This window comes from Pristis pectinata, chromosome 35 (genome assembly GCF_009764475.1).
Source record: "Pristis pectinata isolate sPriPec2 chromosome 35, sPriPec2.1.pri, whole genome shotgun sequence".
NCBI lineage: Eukaryota > Metazoa > Chordata > Chondrichthyes > Rhinopristiformes > Pristidae > Pristis > Pristis pectinata.
This window is the reverse complement of record NC_067439.1, coordinates 6,029,061-6,046,359: the sequence shown is the minus strand read 5'-3', so window position 1 is coordinate 6,046,359 and position 17,299 is coordinate 6,029,061. Positions and strand designations below refer to the sequence as shown.

The window sequence follows — 17,299 nt, the reverse complement described above, 5'->3', positions numbered from 1 at the left end:
TCACTACCCTATCCACCTGTCTCATTGTTGTCAGGGGAGATATAAACTTACACCCCAAGGTCCCTCTGTTTATCAACACTCCTAAGGTCCCTGCCATTTACTGTATATGTCCTGCCAGCATTCAACATCCCAAAATGCATTACCTCGCGCTTGTCTGGATTAAATTCCATCTGCCACCACTCTGCCCAACTTTCCAGCTGATCTGTGTCCCTCGGTATCCTTGGACAACCTTCTTCACTACCTACAACTCTGCACTGACTGAGGTTCCCCTGCAGTCATTTTGGTGAGTGGTTAACGACACCATTGTATGCCTCACAGAAAAACAAAGTGTTCTCCTTGTGTCTTGAACCTTTTCCCTGACCCATGTCAACAGAAACTCATTAGCCAGCTCTTTCAGCTCATTATTCACGTTGGGGAGTGCTGTTAGATTTGCACCACCTTTTAACAGCAGAAAACACATTGGTGGCATTCTTCACGTATGCAAAGCAGTTTAAGCAGAGAGTATTAAACATCAAAAGAAACAGGAGTAGGTCATTCACCCCATCATGAAATTCAATTAGAGAAGTAACTAATCTGTACCTTGCTCCATTTACTGGTGACATTCTATATTTACACAGGCGACCCTTGTTTAAAAGCAATGTTTAAAAGATATTTTGGACAGGTATGTGGGATAGGATAGGCTTAGAGGGATATGGGCCAAATGCAGGCAATTGGGACTAGCTTAGATGGACATCTTGGTTGGCATGGACGAGTTGGGCTGAAGAGCCCTTTTTCTGTGCTAACTCTATGACCCTTGTAAAATGGGGCAGGTGGGTTGTGATCCTCGAAAATGGTCCACATCACAATTTCCATAACTCAAAGCTGCGCCATCTGCATAAGCATCAAGAACAAGAGTTCCCCCAAAAAATTCTCATTATTTATTTATTTTGCGCACAGATTCCATGACAGCTAATTTATTCTGTATCTCAATTTTTTGTGTAGTGTTCTGTGAATCCTGTAAAGGTGGGCAAGCTATTGGAGAGGATTCTTAGGGACAGGATTTACGTGCATTTGGAGAAGCATAGTCTTATTGGGGATAGTCAGCATGGCTAGTGAGGGTAGGTTGTGCCTCAGAAGCCTAATTGAGTTTTCAAGGAGGTGACAAAACAAACGACGAAGGTAGAGTGGTGGATGTGGTGTATATGGACTTTAGTAAGGCATTTGACAAGGTTCCCCATGATAGGCTCATTCCAGAAAGTCACGAGGCATGGGATCCGTGGAGATTTGGCTGCGTGGATTTGGAATTGGCTTGCCCACAAGGCAGTGGGTGGTAGTAGATGGAGTATTCTGCCTGGAGGTCGGTGACCAGTGATGTTCTGCAGGGATCTGTTCTGGGACCCCTGCTCTTTGTGTTTTTTGTTTAAATGATTTGGATGAGGAAGTGGAGGGATGGGTTAGTAAGTGTGCAGATGACACGGAGGTTGGTGGTGCTGTGGATAGTGTAGAAGGTTGTCGTAGGTTACAACAGGACATAGACAGGATGCAGAGCTGGGGGGAGAAGTGACGGATGGAGTTCAGTCCGGAAAAGTGTGAAATGATACACTTTGGAAGAACAAACATGATGGAGGAGTACAAGGTTAATGGTAGGATTCTGAGCTGTGTGGAAAAACAGAGGGATCTTGGGGTCCAAGTCCATAGATCTCTCAAAGTTGCCATGCAAGTTGATAGGGTGGTTAAGAAGGCGTATGGTGTGCTGGCCTTCATTAGTCGGGGGATTGAGTTCAAGAGCCGCGAGGTAATGTTATAGCTCTATAAAACTTTGGTTAGACCACACTTGGAGTACTGTGTTCAGTTCTGGTTGCCTCATTATAGGAAGGATGTAGAAGCTTTAGAGAGGGTGCAGAGGAGATTTCTAGGATGGATTAGAGGACATGGCTTATGAGGAAAGGTTGAGCAAACTAGGGCTTTTCTCTTTGGAGCAACGCAGGATGAGAGGCGACTTAATAGAGGTGTATAAGATTATGAGAAGCATAGACAGAGTGGACAGCCAGCACCTTTTCCCCAGGGTGGCATAGCCAATACCAGAGGACATCCGTTTAAGGTCAGAGGAGGACTGTTCAGGGAGATGTCTGGGTACTGGAACACACTGCCAGGGGTAGTTGTGGAGATGGATACAATAGGGACCTTTAAAGGTTCTTAGATAGGCACATGGATGGTTATGGGCTGTGCAGGAGCGAAGGGTTAGATTTGATCTTGGAGGAGGTGTTCATGTACTTCAGCACAACATCGTGGGCCGAAGGGCCTGTACTGTGCCATACTGTTCTATGTTCTCTGTGAAGTTCCATTACCGGAACAGTTTTAACACAGGGGTGGTCTGTAATTTGTTGGGATGTGGGCATTGTTGGCAAGGCAGGTATTTGATATCCATTCCCATTTGCCACCTTGAGTCACTGCACAGTGAAGGGGCACCCACTGTACTGTTGAGAAGGAGATTAACATGGGATATATAGCACTGAAACCAGACTATTGAGCCCAGCCAGCCCAAACTGGTCTTGCCTCCTCCTCAACTTTCCTCATCTAATTCTATTACGCAATGCTCTATTCCCCTTCTTTCTCTTATGCTTGTCCAGCCTCCTAATGAATTGCTCCATAGGTATTCGCCTCAACCATTCCTGTGGGAGCCGTTTCCAAATTCTGTGCCACATTTTGGGTGAAAGAATTTTCTCCTGGATTCCCCATGGGAAGATTTGGTGACCATCTTATGCTGTTGGTCTCTGGTTCTGCTCTTCCCCACAAATGGAAACGTTCTCTCAGCACCCACTCTGTCAAACCCTTCTTAATCTTAAAGACCTCAGCTGGGTCACCCCTCAGCTGCTTTCCCTCTAACCTCTCCTGTTATATCTTGTATCATCATCTCCATTGCCTCAGCAACCTTCGTTGCAATATGTGGACCAGAAATCTGTGCAGAATGTTAAGTATGTTCTATTGTTCTAGAGATGAACCTCAATGTTCGGTTTGCTGTTTTTAATTGCCTTGCTCACACATATGCAGTTTTTATGATTCATGTATTTGTACTCCATGATCCCTTTGTTCCTCCACCTCTCTAGACTCATAACCTCTTAAGCAATAAGTGACTTTGTATGCCTGTAGGGGAAGCTGAAGTGATGGTCTTCCTATGTACCTGCTCTTCCAGGGAGTAGAGTTTTCTGGTTTGGAGTTGCATGCAGAATCTCTGCAGACTGCAGCTTATTTTTATGCCAGTGGAGGTGATGAAATTCAAGTGGGCCACTTTGTCCTGGATATTATTGAGCTTCTTGAGTGTTGTTGAAGTTGTGGTCCATTGCTTAAATGTCCCATCTCTATTTACCCACCAGCTTTTATTTCCTCACCATGCCTTAATATTTCCGTTCATACAAAATATATTATCATTCAAGTTTAGAAGTTTCAGTTAGAAGGCCTGGATAGAGTGGATGTAGAGGATGTTTCCATTAGTAGGAGAATCTAGGATCCGAGGGCACAGCCTCAGAATAAAGGGAAGTTCCTTTAGAACTGAGATGAGGAGGAATTTCTTCGGCCAGAGGCTGGTGAATCTGTGGAATTTGTTGCCACAAGAGGGCTGTGGAGGCCAAATCATTGGGTGTATTTAAAGCAGAGATAAGTTCTTGATTGGTAAGGGGTTTAAGGGTTACAGGGAGAAGGTGGGAGAATGGAGTTGAAAAGAGAATCAGCCATGATTGAATGGCGGAGTAGACTTGATGGGCCAAATGGCCTAATTCTGCTCCGATATCTATGGTCTTTTCATCTGGCCCCTAGTCTCAACAGATTTTTTTATAAAGCAGACAAATCCAGATTTTCTGGTAGAAGAATTGGGGTGAGAGTGGAAAGTTGTTGTACAAATGCAAGCAAGGTAATAATCTGCATTACAGCAAGGGTGCATTAAGTGCAACCAGAGCATTAATCCAAGTCACAGTAAGGGTGCAATAAATGCAAACACAGTAATAATCTGCAATACACCAAGGACATAATTAATATGAACACAGTAATAATCCACACCCCAGCAAGGGTTCAATAACCCGTCTCTCTTTTCTGTTGCAGGCACCAAGTCACAAGTATAGTGGCCACAGCAGTCACGTGACCAACGTTGCCTTTCTCCATGACAACACCCGTCTGATCTCCATTGGCGGGAAGGACACCAGTGTCATTCAGTGGAGCGTTGTCTAGGTTTCAGCACTTTATCCAGAGATGCATTCCAGCTGTGTGGGTTGGGAGATGCTAGGGCACTTTCAACATGGCTCCTTTCCTGGGTGCCCCATCAGTCACCATTCTGCTAAATCTTTTCTTTTTATTGGGAGGATGTGGGGCTGCTGTTGCCTCACATTTATTGTCAACATCTGCACTGAGCTTTTCCGGATGCTTCGCTCTTTGGAAGAGTTTATTTTTAATAACTAAACTTGAGGACAATCCCAATGCTCCATATAATCCACCCTAGAACTCCCTCGAGCTGTGCTGTTTGCCTCTGCCTCTGCCGCAGTTCCCTTTTACTGGAATCGTGCATGTGTTACAGAAGTCCAGGATATCATAGCGTGTGTGGGAATCAACTCCCATGTTAATCAACAAGTTCACTCTGGAATCCTATAAGGAGTTTCTCCAGACTGGGGAAAATTGCAAGGAAGCAGGGAAGAAGGGAAAGGAAAAGACCTGTCTCACTATCCAACATCCTCTTGATATTTCTTCCAATAGACTGTCTGTTTTGAGCAACACACACACACAGTGCTGGAGGAACTCAGCAGATCAGGCAGCATCTATGGAGGGAAATAAACAGTCGACGTTTCGGGTCGGGACCCTTCATCAGGACCCGAAACGTCGACTGTTCGTTTCCCTCCACAGATGCTGCCTGACCTGCTGAGTTCCTCCAGCATTTTGTGTGTGTTGCTCCAGATTCCAGCATCTGCAGAATCTCTTGTGTTTCCGTCTAGCTGTTTTGAACGGAGTATTTTAAAAATCTTGCACTACATGAAGGCCTCCCAACTGGATTTTTTGAAGGAGACAGCATATGCTCTGCCATCTCATTCCCTTTTGTTCCCCTTTATCTCCAGATTAGGATCCTCCTGTGCACCACCACACAAATGGTGCAACACGGGGAGAACCAAATTGCTCTGACCATTTATCTTCCCTGACCTATTAACCTGCACTGAGGACGTCACGATCTCCAATGACACTCGTCGTGTTGTTTGACTGGCTGGGGATTTTAACTAAAGAACTTGTGGTTTCTGGGAATCTTTCCAGACAGTCCCTGTGTTAGAATCACTAAAGGGCCAGAAAGAAAATGTACATGTTGAATCAAAAGCATTATTTTTTTTGGCTTAAGTTACAGTCAAAACTTTTCTGAAGATAAAATCATCAAGACTGCCAGCTACATCTTTGATTCATATTTTGCGTGATTTAAAAGCTAATTGGACATTTTACTCTGTCCCCATAAAATGACAAGTCCAAAGCATCACATTTAATGATCATAAATGGAGGTTTTAGAGGAGGGGTTTGGCTGTAAGGAAGGCCTTATTTTTTTTTAGGTGGAAGTTATTTTGGGTTCCTGGTTTATGCCTGGAGCATTGTGTAACTTTTAGATTCTGTCAGATGGATGGTGACCATATACTTTACAGTCTTTATCCTTGTAGGAGGAGGTCCTGGCTCATGGGGCAAATTTCCTTTCTGAGGTCTGTTTTTAATCAGTTTACTTTTTTGTATCCTAAATCTCTGGGCATTCCATTTAACCGAGGTTGTGACCTTGGACCTTCAATCCCAGGACTGCAAATTGCAAAAATTGGATTGGATCAGACTGGTGCTCTGTGGGCAAACATTATCTGCCATGCAGAGTGAGGGGCTATTGAGAGAGGGAATATGTCACCCCTACCTTTCTGGACTTGAATTGCAAACCATTCAGATGATTTCTTAAAACACTTTAAAACGAGCTTGTAAGAACTCCACGCAACAAGAGGTGGGCGGTTAACTTGTCCATGCCTATATCATCCTTGTTCTGAAAGGAAACTTTCTTTAAAAAAACAATTCAGGTAGAAAATTGAGGCCAGCAAGTTAAATTGAATACCTGGTGGCAGAGGCAAACCACAGAGGAGGGAAGTTGTTAATCCCACCTCTCAGCCAATCATAATCTTCCTGCAATTTCCTACACTTTGGGTGCTCAACAGCAAGTGTATACAACTTCCAAAACCCAAAGAAGTGTTTGAAAGTGTCACAGCCAGCTGACACAATGACCTATAACAGGGAATGGTATTTTAATTTAATTTCCTAATTCTCAGAAGAAGGTTGTGAGAAGGGGGAGTTTTCATTCTCACAATTCTAACTTCTAAAAATGAAGCTTATGGTGTAGGAGGAGGTGATGTCAGTGCTGAGACTGCATTACAAAGCCAATCCCAATGCCCTGCTTTCTCCTTGCACCCTTATAACTTTCTTTGCTTCAGGAAGCCAATCGATTCTCCCCGAAAAGTAAGAGTGCATCACAATCCCTGGCGAGCAGGCTGTGTTGTAGTAGCCATTCCCAAATCTTCCCAATCTTGATCCCCAGCTGAAATTTCAACTTGGAGAGCCCCAAGTAGTTCAAGCACCCTTGTTAATCTTCCACATAACTTTTGTTTTACATAAAGCAAAGATTTAAGAAATATATTTCTTGATTGCTGAACATGCAGAAGTTTACTTGATTCATTCAGAAGATCTAGATGTGTGTATTTTCTCAGGTGGACAGGATGAGATTTATAAGATAATTATTTTGTGTAACATTAAGAATGAATATTAATATGAAACACCTTCATCTGCTACTTCAGAGAGTTAATTTAATGCATCTGCTAACAGATAAAGGACTTTCATACGATCACGCTCCTTGCATTACAGAAACATAGACAATAGGAGCAGTGGCAGACCATAAAGCCTTTTGAGCCTGCTCCAGTAGTCAATCTGATCATCCAAATTCAGAGCCCTTTTTGCAGCTTTCTCCCATTATCCCTTGATCTCTTTAGCCCTAAGAGCAAAATCTAACTCCTTCTTCAATATATTTAATGATTGCCTTCAACTGCTTTCTGCGGTAGAGAAGTTATCACTCTCTGGGAGAAGTAATTTCTCCCAACCTTGGTCTTAAATTGCTTATCCCTTATCCTTGGACTGTGAGCCTTGCTCCTGGATTCCCTGACCATTGAGAACATCCTTCCTGCATCTGATCTGTCCAGTCCTGTTAGACTTTTGTACATTACCACGAGTTCCCCTCTCATTCTTCCTGTGACAGAGATGACGCAATCTCTCTTCAGATGTAACTTCTGCCATCCCAGGGATTGGTTTGAATCAGTTAGGAGTTGGAGGAAGAATGGGTGTGATCTTTAAGCCAAAATACACTGGCACAATTGGGGCAAATATCCTCTTTGCATCTTGCCTGAATACCCTTTCCACAGAACTATGTTTACCACCAAAAATCTTAGGTTAAAACAAACCTCATTGACTCTTGTCTATGCAAGTTTTGTAGCAGTTAAACACTGCAAGAAAATGACTTCCCTTCTCCTATCCCTCTGCATGCTGCCTCACACTACCTCAAACTGGAGTGCAAGCTGCAAGCAGTTTGTGGGCCAGCAATCTATTTTGGGATGGTTTGACATTTGAAATACATGCAAGGCGTGCTCACTTGCTGGTAAACCTCCCCTGAACTTGGAGATAGTGGGTGGAGATAGGTTGCTAGGTAGGGGATCTGAAGAAGGCTGGTGGTGGTATGGGTGGATTGACACATTTAGTGATGCATCGAAGTCTACTGGAACAGAGGACCTTTGATTCCAGAAGGAATTTCCACATTTCCTTGACTTCAAGAATCTCAGGATGTTCCGAAGTGCTTTACAGCTTTATGATGTGTACTCAGTGTCATTCAGTGTGGAAAATGAGTCCATGCTGACCATCAGTCATCTACGGTAATCCCATTTACCGCTTAACCACATTCCCATCAGCCCCTCTAGATTCTACCACTCACCTACACACTAGGGGCATTCTACAGAGGCCAATCAATAAACTACCAATCCACATGTCTTTGGGATGTGGGAGGAAACCAGAACACCCAGGGGAAACCCATGTGGTCACAGGGAGAATGTGCAAACTCCATCCAGACAGCACCGGAGGTCAGGATTGAACCCGGGTCGCTGGAGCTGTGAGGCAGCGGCTCTGCCCGTTGTGCCACTGTGCCGCCCCCAATAGGCAACACGGCAGCTAACGGCCACAGAACAAGCTTTCACAAACTGACCAGGACTCTTTTTCTGATTGCTGGCTGAGGGATAAACATTAGCCAGGGATAGCTCCCTCTTCTTAAACAGGTGCACCAGAGAGGTCAGATGAAGCCTCTGTTTAAGATCTCAAGTGCCTTAGGGTAACTCCTGACAGTGGTTTGATGGTTTTTAGAATCACCAGCTTTTGGCAGGGTGGGCCAGAAAATGGTTTCTATAGGATAGGGTGATTGATTACCCTTCTGTTTGGTAAGTACAATTATTATGAAATTATGATTTCACCAGATAAGTTGCAATCTTGCTAAGCATCACAACCAGGCACAACCTTGCCTTTATTCTTCACTTCATGGAGAGAAATATTTTAACTTAATTATTAACTCAAATTCCAATGAAATGTATAATTGAAGTAGCTCTAGACTGAAAATAATGTGTAGCTTTCTGATGGTGCATTGGGTCGTGGAACTGCCTCGCAGTTCCAGGGACCCGGGTTCAATCCTGACCTCTGGCACTGTCTGTGTGGAGTTTGCACGTCCTCCTTGTGACTGTATGGGTTTCCCCAGGGTGCTCTGTTTTTCCACCACCCCCCCCCCCCCCCCCCCCCCCCACATCTCAAAGACGCAAAGACATGCATGTTGGGAGGTTAATTGGCTGCTGTAAATTGCTTGTGGTGTGTAGGTGAGTGGCAGAATCTGGGGAGGGGGTGGTGAATGGATGGGAATGTGAGGAAGAATTAAAAAATGGGATTAATATAGGATTAGTGTAAATGGAAGGTTGATGATCGGCATAGGCTTGATGGGCTGAAGGGCCTGTTTCTGTGCTGTATCTCTCTGACTGTACAAGCACCACCTCATGGAAATCCGGACACTCTCTCAAGCATGCAGCTCGCAGGCAAGATTCTATAATAACTGGATGTCCTCAAACATCAGTGAAGTTTTGCCTTGTCTGGGGTTTGGGAGAAGATGTCACTGAATGTTCTCCTGTACCTGCGTGAAGCATGTGAGTGCAAAAACTAAGTGCTGCAAGGCTGGTGGACTGGAGGGGGCATCAAACCAACTCGGGTCCCATAGGATTCATCTCAATAGCCAAGGATTGAGGCACATGAGAATCCCCCAAAAACAGACCTTAAAAGAGCTTTTCCAGCTAACATAATAATTTAATTAGGACTACCCGACTATTATTGTGGTACAACATTTATACGCTAACTTTAACGTGCTGAACCATCCCAAGGTGCTTCACAGGAACATTACCAAAACAACATTTGATCAGGTTGATTCAAATAAGTAGGTTTGAAGAAAGATTTAAGGAGGAAGTTTCTGAGCTTGAAGCCCAGACAACTGAAGGAGTGAGAACTACTGGTAGATTAACTAAAATCTGGCCAGAATTGAAGGTACTTAAAACAAAGATAAGAACATGAAGATCTATGTGTAAATTGGAGGTATCCAATTTCCTTCTGTCAATCCCATGGCTATTCCTTTTAGATCTATTGAATTAATAATGAAACCTTTACCAAAATCAGAGAGCGGGTAGAAGAATTCTGATTGGCTGAAGATATTACCCATAAACCATTCTCATTTCATTTGTCTTAATTTGTCACTTGGTGGTCAATCACAAACCATGCAACTGAGGGCATTGTAATGTAATGTAATATTGACAAGTGGAACTCTGTGATCTCAAGTTATATTCTAGTGTACCAATTTTGTATTTTTGCAGGAAACTCATTGCAACCTGTCTAAGTGAGCTCAATGTGTTGAAACCCAATGCACATCACTTCTTTTGTTAGTGCCTGAATGCTGTATTGGTGTTTTGCTTAGTGTGACGTTATTAGTAACTAAGTGGGAATCTAATGCACATCACTGACCATCATCTTTTTCTCTTTGTTTCTTTTCACTTCGTCACATTTCCTCATCCCTGTCGAAAGTTCCGAGGTGGAGAGGTAATGGGATAATTGGGGGAGGGCTGGGATAAACAACCATGGATGGGGAAGTGTACCTGTAGATTCACCCCTTCACCAAAGGGGGTGAGCTTAGCCAATGTGAATAAGCGCAGAAGCCAAACTTGAAAATACAACACCTGGTGAGACAACAAATCTATCATCAGTTCAGGGGAGTGTGGAAGAAAAGGCATTTCATCACAGTGAACAACAACCAACTTCCAACAACCAAACCATTGGGTCAACCAACAGGTTGGATGATCTATTGTTTAAAAAAAACTGCACAGTGGACAGATTGTGGGATAAAATATTTTGAGTTTTTGAGTAATACAGACAGACTTCACCATTTTTCTAAAAAGTCCTATGCAGTTTTTTTTTCTCTGAAGACTTGTTCTCTCTGGTTTGTTGTGTATACAGTCATTGAGCAACAGATCCACTGTTCATCCTCCGATGGTGCTTCTGAATCCTTGTTATGCTGCTAGACTTTGAGAAACCTCAGGAGTGAAGAGTAACTCCTCGCCGAAGTGATTGGAAGAATAGTGAAGAACTTGCGCGTGATTCAGCAGATGTAAGACGTGAAAAGCGAGCTGAGAAAGTAGTCTGCCTTGTGCGCGGCAGAGCGGCAAGTAGAAATAGTGTCACGGGTGGCTGGTTTCATGGTGCGGTTGCTTATGGATTTAAGATGCAGACAGATAAAGAGACTGGAGGAAAGGCAGCAGGGAATCCTTGCTACAAATTTGGATTTGCAAGTGCAGGAAGACTGGATGGGTCCACAATGTTAAGAATATAGGAAAATGGATTTTTGGGACCCCGATTGTAAACTTGTCCCGACTACAACATTGCTGTAAGCTCTTAGAAACTTGCATGGTCTTTCCAACTGCCAGGTTATATGCTCCATATTTGCCACTCAGTTAGGAATCCCATTTGTGAGCCAATGGAGGTAGAAAATGAAAACTCTCATTGGGGGGAAGATGGTTTGGGGTTGAATTTCATTGTTGAGATAGAATGGGAAGGACTTCACTTTGTGCCAATGGCAGGCTATTGTCTGATGTGTGGAAGGTGCAATATCCAGCAAAATATCCCATCTCCCAACTCCTTGAGATCCCTGGTACTTGACACAAACCTTCCTAACGTGGCTCTCATTTGTTGGAGTGATTTCAGATGGCCTTGCCTGCTTCATGAGTTGCAGTTGGTCTGCAACAACAAAGTTTGACTGCATTCTGAATTAAATTTACCCCGAGGCAAGGAGACGTGGGGCAAGCTCATTAAGTTATAGCTGCTAAGTATAGCTAATATTTGCATCTTGGTCATATGACTATCAAATTGTTATCGTTGGCTGTGAATTACTGAGCAATTCAAGGGAAATAAGTTATTTGCCTTTTCCCTTCTATTGTTCTCTCTCGCCTGGGCTCCAGGAGATACACTCATTCTCCACCAAGGAGATGGCTGTCGTCACAGTTCACAAGATAGGCAGTGTGTAATTAGACTCTTGGGACTACTGAGAATATGTTTGGTTAATTATGCTTTTGAATTTAATTTCCTGCCTCAGCCTCTTTGCCACCTCATTTTATTCAAATGAGAAAAGTTCTAATTTTCATATTGGTATTTGTAAATTTTAATTTTAAATGGTGCTACTAAGATGGAGAAGGTTGGGGAAGATTGAACTGGAACAGAGGAGAATATTGCTTCAAGGCTTTAAAGAGGTTTAGATCTCAGAGTTCCCTCATTTCTTTCCCTGATGGTAAGGAATAATCTAGTGAGTGAAAAGATCCACAAAATTTACAAAAAACTTTTTTAAAAAATGCCTCTAATTTTTCAACCACATGTCCTGAAGAACTTTTAAATCCTATCATTGAAAATAGAAAATGCTGGAAATACTCAGCAGGTCAGGCCTCATCTGTGGGAAGAGAGACAGTTAACTTTTCAGGTCGAAGACTATTCATCAGAACACACAAAGTGCTGGAGGTACTCAGCAGGTCAGGCAGCATCTATGGAGGGAACTGGATGGATGACGTTTTAGGGTCGAGACTCTTCATCTGGACCGGATCCAGATCCAGCAGTCCAGGTGAAGGGTCTCAACCTGAAATATTGGTTGTCCATTTCCCTCCACAGATGCTGCCTGACCCACTTTGTGTGTTGCTCCAGATTCCAGCATCTGCAGTCTCCTGTGTCTCCTGTCACTACTCATCAGAACTCAGATTCCTATAGGTTCTAGAACTTTGCCTTCCTACCTGGAGAGACTATTATATTAGCTGCAATTGGTGAAGGAATGGTCCTCTTGAAATGTATAGCTCAATTAGGCCAATGGTACAACTGCAAGTTCTTGACCTGAAGCATCAACTTACAACTTTTGCCTCCACAGATGCTGCTTGACCCACTGAGTTCTTCCCTCATTCTGTTTTTGTTCTAGATTCTAGCATCTGCAGTCTCTTGTCTTCAACGGTACTGCCTGCTCTAACTGCTCGTAACAGCACTGAGGTGCATACTATCAGATTAAGGAGCAAGACTGGGGTCAAGAACTTTGGCCTTAAAATTGTGTTCCGAGTGAATATTACCCACTTTATAAAAGATTGTGCTGGGTGAGAGTTTTATACCTTGGCCAATGATTGCACTGGCTTCAAATGTCATGATCCTCCCAGTAATTGGATAGAAGAATCTGCTCGAGTACAAAATCAAAATTAAAATTCAATCTGACCCAAACTTGAGGACTTTTTGATACCCTACCCTGTCTTTCTTGAGCCCAACACACATAGTTGGGAAGCTAGATCCTAACTGGACTGTGAAGAGGACCAGTCCTTTACCAACAGCATCTAATGCAATTATGCCTCCAGTCAGGGTTGGCCAAACTTTTAGATCACAGCCTGAATCTACAGGAATTAAAAAGCTAATCTTCAGGGCATTATTAGTTGAAAATTAGATGCTATTTAAAGCAAGATCTTTTTTTGAGGGCTTTTTCACCTCATTAGCAAAATAAAAGCAGAGGGTAGAGAGACTTTGATTGCAGTTCAGAGTCAACCAATAGAGTGGGTTAGTTTCTAATGGAAAAAAAACTGCAGGTAATGGAAATCTGAAATAAAAACAAAGTGCTAGAAACTCTCCACAGATCAAGGAGTGTATGTGGAAAGAAAACCAGTTAATGTTTCTGCTCCAAGCATCCTTCATCAGAATTGAAGTTCAAATCTGATAACTTCTGATGAAGGGTCCTAGACCTGAAATGTTAACTGTTTCTCTTTCCACAGATGCTGCCTGACCTGCAGAATGTTTCCAGCATTTTATTTTTAATTACTGATAGGCTGTGGGAAGCCAGTGAATCAGGTATGGCCATCAGTTGACTAGTGGCAGGCACATGGTTGCATCTGTTCATAACTTGAGTCAGAACTTGGTGGAAATGTGGTCCAACTCAGCTTCCCTTTTTACTATAGTTTGCTGCTTTTGCTGTTTTACTGAATTGTCCTTTGTTATTCCTGTCAGGTGGTGAACATGTGACAGAAAAGTTTGCTTCTCTTTGGGCATCTCCCCTGGCTGAGGCAGTAATGTGAGTTACTTCACAAGAGGCAGATCCAAAACTTAACAGGGAAAGGCTCGACTTAATAAAGGGAAAGTGTATTTGTTAAAGGCAAATTATGTTTGACCAGCTGAGTATTTATGAAAAAAGGAAATGCAGTAGGTAACTTGCATGTGGATTTTCAGAAGGTGTTTGATAAATTAAATAGACTGGGTTTGTTTTCCGTGGAGCAGAGAGAGGAACCTGATAGAAGTATATAAAATTTATGAGAGGCTTGGCTGGAGAGGAAACCTTTTCCTCGTGTCAAAGGTGTCTAAGACCAGAAGGCATAGATTGAAGGTGAGGAGTAAGAGGTTTAGAGGGATCTGAGGAAGAATATTTTTCACCCAGAGAGTGGTTGAAGTTAGGAATGCGCTGTTCAGAAGGTAGTGGAGGTAAGGCACATTAAGAAGCATCTGGATGAGCACTTGAATTGGCAAGGCATAATAGGCTACAGATCTAATGCTGGCAAAGGAGGTTAGTATGGATGGGTGCTTGATGGTCAGCATGAACATGATGGGCTGAAGGGCCTGTTTCCCTGCTGTATGAAATGCTGATAAAGCTGAGGCCCGTGGAATAAAGATGCCAGTGGTGGTCGCAGGGATAAAATATTGGTTCAGGGACCTAAACCACATAGTAAATGGTTGTTTTGTTTTAGACCGGAGGATGATAGGCAATGTGTTCCCTGGTGCTGGTGCCGGGAACATGTGGGGAGGTAGTGAGGATGACAATAGATTGTAAGAGGACATAGCCTGAGAGAATGGGCAGATAAGTGGCAGGTGAAGTTTAAAAGAAGTGTGTAATGATGTATTTTGGCAGAAGGAATAAGAAGAAAGAATGTAGACATAATGGCACAGTTCTAAAGGTAGTGCAGAAACAGAGGAGCAGGGTGTATATGTGCTTAAATCTTTGAAAATGGTAGGACGTGTTGAGGGAAAGTTAAAGCACCTGGGATCCTGGTCTTCGTAAATGGAGGCTTAGAGCACAATGACAGGCGGTCTTTGTAAAGCACTAGTTCGGCTACAGCTGGAGTAATCCATCCAATTTTGGTCACCACACTTTCAGAAGGATCTGAAGGTCCCAGAGAAGTGACTTCCTTGAATGGTTCGAAGGATGGGGGATGTCGGCTGTAAGGTTAGACTGGAGAAGTTGGGGTGGTTCTCTCCAGGAGCCAAGAAGATAAAAGTGGACAAGATCAGAACCCAGTTCTGGAAAGGGTAAATGGAGGGAAGGTGTTTCCATTCGTAGATGGTTCTAGGGCCAGAGGTTTCTAAGCTTAAAGTACAGGCTAAAGACTTGGCTGAGATGGAAAATTGTTTTCTATGTAGAATGGTTATAATATGGAACTTTGTTTCCACCTCCCTTAGAGGCATTGGAGATTGTAAAAGGGAATTGGATAGTACTTATGACAAATAATTTCCAGGGTTACAAGAATAGAATTGGAGAAGTGGGTTGAATAGATTCCTCTATATAGGAGCTGGTAGAGACTCAATGGGTTGAATGGCTTTCTGTGCCATAGCACTTCAAAGGGCTAGAAAGACTATTCTTGATTTTTGTTCTTTGTTTCCTTTCCCAGAAGCTTTAGCTTCTGCCTTTGGTCATTCACTTTTGGTTCCTTGTGGGCCCCACTAGTATGGAGGATGAATTAAATGGCTGGGCATTTCATGCCATTATATCTTGGGTAGGGCTGGAGTCTTCTTAACTGCTCTTGCTTCCTCAGACAAGTTTTTAATTTGATGGCACAGGCCTGGTGTAAAGTTTTCATTTATCCTAGTCAATGGGAAGCGTCGATATCGAAAGCTGTGCACATTGCAGATTTGAAGGATGACACCCTGGTGGGGCCCACAATGAACCAAAGCTGAGCAATGCTGTGGCCAGGAAAAACTTGGGGAGGGATAAAATGAGTTGGCTGAAACACACATTATATTTTTTTATAATTGTTAAAAAAAAAATGCTAGTCTGACTGGTTAAAGTTGATAAGAATTATTGCCGGGCCTAGAGGGCTTGTGTTATAAGGGGAGGCTGGATGGGCTGGGGCTATTTTCCCAGGAGCAAAGGAGGCTGAGAGATGACCTTATAGAGGTTAATAAAATCATGATAAGGTGAATGGTTGCAGTATTTTTCCAGAGTAGAGGAGTCTAAAACTGGAGGGTATAGATTTAAGGTGAGAGAGGCAAGATTTAAAGGGGACCTGAGAGGCAAGTTTTTACATACAGAGGGTGGTGGGGATATGGAACGAACTGCCAGAGGAAGTGGTAGAGGCGGGTACAATTATAATGCTTAAGAGGTTTAGAAGGATATGGGCCAAACGCAGGTAAATGGGATGAGCTCAGGAAAGCACCTTGGCTGTCATGGAGGAGTTGGGCCGAAAGGCCTGTTTCCGTGCTGTATGACTCTAATTGAACCTCATCAGGACAGAAGAGAGACTACAATAGAAAACGACGCACTGAGCTAGTCTGGACAAAGGCTCCCACTCCTGAATGATGCCCATTGAGCCCAGGTGCCAGGTACAGATGGTAACAGGCCTGGGCAATAACTACATGAGGAAATTGTCTACAGATTGCTTGCAGTCAAATCTCACTTGTTGATTGCTTGCTATCTAGGTTTGAGGTAGAGAATTATCAGAGATGGGTGATAAGGCCAGTGTCAAGATAGAAGAAAGTCATCTGAACAAGACAGTGTAAATTCTGTCGAGGCAAGGCTCATGGGTTATCATTGATTAAATCTCTGATTAACTTGTACGTCGATATCCAACGTGCACAGTGGGACAAAATTCCCAACTGTTCTTCCCAAACTCTAAAACCAACTTGGAATTACCTTCCTCTGGATTATTTCCCAGAGTGAAAGTACTTACAGTTGCTATTCCAAATTGGAAGTGATCCACAATGTTGGCACACACTGCTCGACACCTGTGTACTACCTCTTTTTGTTTTGATGAGTTTTAATTGTGGAATTAGTGAGGGAAGATGGTGCAGAATGGGATTACCGATTTAGTCAATGCCAGCTACTTGAATCAAGTTCAGCTGCGATTTTTGCAGTTCTTTTAAAATGAAACACGTTCCTCATACCACGACCTGTGTGAGGATGGAAGAGAAACCATTACCAAACCTCAGCTATGGCATATGGTGCTAGACAGCCATCGGGCAGGGCAGAGAGGGGAGGCTGATGCCTAATTAGTTGGCACCATTGTGTCCTCTGCAGGGTTTGCTTCACTACAGACCATTCCTCTGTGGACTCTACAGGAGGGAAAAAAAAGGTACAGTTCCCAAATGACGAAAACAAACAGAAGGGATCAAGTTAGCAAAACAGAAATAACTTGGGGAGAGCCAGAGTATCATCTGTGGGCATTGTGGTATCTTGATTGAAAGATTGGTGTAACTGGTGAGCTGGACGTTACCTCTTGCCCTGTCTTCTAGGGTAAGGTGGCATTTGGTAACACCAATCCAGTATGTCAACCCACTATGAAACCTGAATCTACCATGTTTAATATTGCTGTAAGCAGTGTTATAATCTGATTGCTGCAGGTTAGTTATTGTGTAAGCAGACCTGTATGGTTTATGCATGGTATTTTTGTATCCTGGA

The 17,299-nt window shown here is 43.2% G+C and overlaps 1 protein-coding gene across 3 annotated transcripts in view; it reads left to right on the top strand.

Moving 5' to 3' along the window:
- Positions 1–8,846, top strand: part of eml2 (EMAP like 2) — a 119,458-nt gene extending 110,612 nt beyond the window's left edge. For all 3 annotated transcript variants that reach the window (XM_052044016.1, XM_052044017.1, XM_052044018.1), the window contains one exon: positions 4,075–8,846. In XM_052044016.1, coding sequence (XP_051899976.1) covers positions 4,075–4,200 — 126 coding nt within the window. In that variant the 3' untranslated portion in view covers positions 4,201–8,846. The remainder of the gene's footprint in view (positions 1–4,074) is intronic.
- Positions 8,847–17,299: the final 8,453 nt, after the last annotated feature.